The 4,877-nt window shown below is 61.1% G+C and overlaps 1 protein-coding gene across 1 annotated transcript in view; it reads right to left on the bottom strand.

Annotated features, from left to right (window-relative positions):
• LOC103068576 (kinesin-like protein KIF19) overlaps nucleotides 1–2,501 on the bottom strand; it is a 21,703-nt gene extending 19,202 nt beyond the window's left edge. The window contains 2 exon segments of the mRNA XM_082931413.1: nucleotides 359–465; nucleotides 2,391–2,501. Of these exon segments, the coding sequence (XP_082787539.1) occupies nucleotides 359–465; nucleotides 2,391–2,501 (218 nt within the window).
• Nucleotides 2,502–4,877: the final 2,376 nt, after the last annotated feature.

Below are 4,877 nucleotides of genomic sequence, written 5' to 3'. Positions count from 1 at the left end.
CCCCCGCCCCGCCCCGCCACTCCCTAGAGACCGCCGACCCCCACCCCCACCCCCCGCCCAGGCTGCTCAGACGTGTCGTCAGTGACCGCCTCTGTCCGCTCCATTCTTCTCCGTGCACTCAGCTCCCCGACATTATACTTTCTCTCTTTTGCTCGACGCCCACCCTCCACCCCACCCCCACCAGGAAGGGAGCTGGGGCCGTGGGGGGCAGGCCCTTGAATCCCCCCTCCCCCCGGCTCCACCCCAGTGTCTGGAACGTGCCGGCCACTGTGAGCACTGATGCTTTCCGCAAGGAAGGGAGGGAGGGAGGGAGGCGATCGCACGCGGGCGAGCTCCGCGACCGGTGACACAGCCCCACCCGGTCCCCGCCTTGCGGGCGATGACGGAGGCCCCTTCCTCGCGGTCCGCGTCGCTGAGCGGGCGGGCCCGAAGCGCCACCTGCTGGCGGGACGCCGCGGCAGCTGCCTGCCAGTCCTCCCAGGGCACGGAGACCCCGGCCCAACCTCCCGCTCACCTCCCAAGAGCCTCCCACTCCTGGGAAAGCAGTTAAGGCCGCTGAACCCCCAGGCCCCACCGGGTGCTGACTTCCGGTTCACAGCTCACGATGGTGCTGAGAGGAGCACTGTGATCAGGCCACCCTCTTTAGTCTGAACTGGGGAGACTGAGGCACAGAGAGGTGATGTAACTTGCCCAAGGTCACACAGCGGCTACGGAGTCCTACCACCTCACCCCGGCTTCTTTACCCCACCACCCAAGGGACCCAAACCTTCACGCAGGCTGTGAGCACTTTCAGAGCAAAAGTTGGTTTTCTGAGTAGAAAATCCCTGGGCTCTGTTTCCCATCATTCTCTGCCCCACCTCCAGCCCAGTTCTAAGGGAGTCCCACAGGAGGCCCTCTGGGATGGCGCCGACCCAGGCCTCGAATCCTCCTTAGTCACTATGAGCTGTGAGCCTCCAGCAAGCCAGCACAATGCTTCTGGGCCTCTGCTTTCTCGTCTGTAAGATGGGAAATTTCCTCCTGGTAGTAGAAACGGTAGCTTACGGTTCTCCCTGAACGGGGACGGGGTTACGACAGGGTCTCTCTGTAACCAGCCTACAGGTCAGGGGCAAGTCCCGAGCCTCTGCTCACCCCAGTCTAATGGGCTGAGCTTCCACGTCACTCAGGAGACAGGCCTCGGGGGGCCTGATGGGGCCGGGGTAGGGGGCGTCTACACCACTGCATCTGGGGGTTGTGGCCCAGGCCCTGAGCTCCCTGGGGAGTGAGATTCAGAGGGCAGGGGTGAAGGCACATCTGGAGGTGGGGAGCAGGGGGTCACCAGGTCCCCTGAGGGAAGGCTGAGCAGAGCAGGGGCAGAGCCCTGGACGGGGACCCGGGCTGACGACAGAGACCTGACCTGTGACAAGCAGGCACCTGGGGCAGCGGGTCAGGCAGCCAGAGCGCTGGCCAGGCACTCGGAGGAGAACCCTCCCCGTGAGCGGCTGGTCCTTGGGCTCCACCTCCCTCATGGCTGGGCTGCCCTGGGCCCGGGGAGAGGCCGGCAGTGGGGCCGGCAGTGGGGCGGGAGGGCTGGCTAGCTGGAGACACGTGCTCCTTGCTCCCTGCTATGCTGGCAGGAGAGACCTGGCTGCCTGTCAGCCCCACCCTGCCCCGCTGACATCAGCGGGGCCCCAGGAGCCCAGCTGGTCCTTAAGTGTCTCAGCAACTCAGGAACTGCCCACGTGGTTCGGGTGGGCCCCCTCTCGCCTAACGCCATGGCAACCCCAGGGTTCCTACATGCCTCACCTGACCTGCAGGTGCGCCTGCCTGAGATCTGCACCCACCAGACTTGGCCCTTGGCCCTGGACGCTTGTCCCCACTGAAGGGGGACACGTGCCACCAGCTAACATTTGATGAAATAATCCCCTCGGAATACTTCTCCCCAAAGACACATTTCTAAAGCAAACTTGAAATGACCTGCGGGTTTTCTTGATTTTTAGGACATGGTTTTTAAGCCCCTTTCCCACGCTGCCAGTCTGCATCACAATCCAGGGCCCGACTCCCATTAACCATCAGGCGTATTTACTGCTTAAATGCTGCGCTCAACTTTTCCAACGCAGCCTCCAGGGAAGTCACTGCACCGTGAACCAAGCAGGCTGCACCTGCCGTCACGCAGCCCGCCAGCGCGCCAGGTGACAGCAGCACTGTTCCCGTCCACGAGAGCCAGGGTGCGTGTAGGTGCAGTAAATTGCTGCTGCATTTTCATATAAATCACGGAGTCCAGATCCATGAAGTTCGGATCTGAGAAACCCAACTTAATGGTTCGAGCTACAGAGGACCCAGAGGCCCATTCACCCCAGCCATGGCTCTCGGTCCGGCCAGCCCGGCAGCAGAGAGCGGCCACACCCGGTCACTTGGTCGTCCACGGGCAGGAGTGTGCTGGTCACGTCCAGGTCAGCGCTGGGCTCCAGGACTTCTTGGCCACACGAACGAGGCCGGGGGAGGGGCGCCCCTTTAACATCCATGCTCCCCCCCAAAGGCCAGGCCTCTGACACACCAGGAACTTGCTGGAGAGCCCACATCACCAGGTTCCTACACAAGGGCAGATCCCTCACATCCTGACTGCTCTGAACACGATGGAGAGCAGGCCCTTGTGGGTGGCCAGGAGCCTAGTACCCACCCCGATGCCCAAGTTGGGGACACTCTGCCTGCCCCCTCCCCAGGGTGGGTGGGGAAATTCTACAAAGGGCCGGCCCTGGGACACCAGTTCACAGAAAAAGAGAGGTAATGCAAGCACGATTGCTTAAGAAATTTTTATTCACAAACTATGTAAAAGTTACAACTAGCCAGTTTAAAACAGTGAAAAGTTAATCTTTCAAAAGCTCTGTTAAAAATCTGTTAATGTGATAGAACCATGTGCCTTCTCCTTCTTACTGCCATGAAATTAGAAAAACTAGGTCTCGACACAGTGAAGTTTAAAGAACGTGAAAGGAAACAGGAATTGCTGCGACTCCGAGGGGGCGCGAGGATGAGCTGCACGGCGGGATGAGGGGCCGCAGAGAAAGCCCAGGCCCCCGAGAGAGGAAGAGCACGAAGCGCCGGCTCACACGGGGGAGGCCAGGTAGCGGGGCCGCTTCACACCAGCCGGCTGAGCTGCGGGGGCAGACATTTGCCTGTCTCCTGCCCCACAGGGTTGTCTTAGGTCTGTCCACTGTACAGAGGTCACGGCTGTGAGCTCCAAGTGCACCTGTTCCGTGCTTCGCTGCTTTTTAAACTAAGCTTCAGGTTCCAGGAGAGAAAGAGACAGAGGTGGAGGAAGCTGCCGCTTCCCAAGGCACCGAGGGCAGCGGACGCTGCAGGCGAAAACGAGCTGAGCCACCTGCATTTGCTCACTCCCTCCTCCGCGGGGGCAAGAGCTAAACATTCAACAGGACCACACGCTAGTGGCTAAAGTGACAACTGTCCATGTAAGTCTTCAAACCTGTGTAACTGAGAAAAAGGCTAAAGGGTTCTTTCTCATCAGGTGAACCGACAAGCACAGGAAACAAAAAACTGAAAAAGAAAAAACTGTGTTTGGGCTGACGCATCACTTTTCAAAGCTCAGCTGCAAAGCAGGAGACCCCGAGGGAGGCTGGCGGCCCCTCCTTGCCTCTCGAGTGCAGCGCTGGATGCACTGAGCCCAGCGGTGGCTGCTACTGTGGCAGACGAGAGAAGCGTGAAGGTCAAGGCCGCTATCTACGTTCAAAGACAGGAGAAAGACAGCTTTTTCATACAGGTTTGCTTTTATTTCCACGTTCAGCCTGTTGAGAGAACCTGTCACAACCTGAATGGCGGGGGACGCGCTGGTGCCCCAAGCGGCTTCCCTGCTGGCGGCCAGGAAGCCCTGGAGGGACCCCGCGCGGCTGTGGACGGCGCTGGCCGCGTGAGGCAGGGCCCAGTCTTCGGTGCGATTAGAAACCCAGCGAGAGAAAACTGAGAGCAGTGCCGGCAAACCTCCCCCACCCTGGGTACCAGGGGCTGAAAGGCACAGCGACGTGTGGAGACGGCGAGTCCCAGGCGCGGCCATAGCCCGGGCGAGAGAAAGCGCAGGTGAAAAGTCAGGAGTGGGCAGGCTTTCCGCAAAAGGATGACCTCAGTTCCAGCACAACACACGGTGACGCTGCAACAAGGGGACACCGTCCGCTCGCTGTCCTGTTAAGAAGGGAACCACATCAGGTGGTCAGCGGCGGCCTTGGCCCCAGGCAAGCACGCGTGGTGAGCGCACGGCACACGTCCTTAGGAAGCAGGAGGAACCATGCCGGCCTGGCGCCTGCAGACGAGCAGCAGCAGGCTGGACACGGAGCCCCCGCCCCTGCTCTCCCTGCCGCGGAGGCAGCACGGCCGGACACCGAGGCACACGAAGCCCCGGGCCTCCTCTCCCCCAACACACGTCCGCTCTGAGGTCCAGAGCCGCCACGTCTTTTCTGTTATTGAAGCCTGCGTTCCAGCTGCACCTAACGGGGTTTTGGAGGCTCCTGTCTCAGACCAACCAGGGACGGACGAGAACGGGTGCTGCGTGGTGAGGCCCACCTTTCTGCTGGACACCCTGAGGCCTTCGCCCAGCAAAGCCCCCCTCCCCTTCCCCAGGCACCAACCACCAGTGCCTGCCCCGGCCCTCCTCTCACCCATGGCCAAGGCCTGCTGGATTTTACGGGAGCCTGAGGCCCAGAGCTCTCAGACGCAAGGCTCCGGACACCCGGGGTCTGCACTGGACCCCTCACAGCTCACAGGCAAGGACGTGGCTAAGCCTGAGTACCGGCAACTGGGCTTCACTCAGCGCCTTACACGAGCTGCCTTGACTTGCAGGAGAGCAGAACAGGAAGCAGCACAAACAGGACACCGCGTGCCCCCCGTCTCAAGGC

Source organism: Lipotes vexillifer, unplaced genomic scaffold (genome assembly GCF_000442215.2).
Source record: "Lipotes vexillifer unplaced genomic scaffold, Lipotes_vexillifer_v1.1 scaffold1451, whole genome shotgun sequence".
Lineage (NCBI taxonomy): Eukaryota > Metazoa > Chordata > Mammalia > Artiodactyla > Lipotidae > Lipotes > Lipotes vexillifer.
This window is presented reverse-complemented; position numbering and strand designations above follow the sequence as displayed.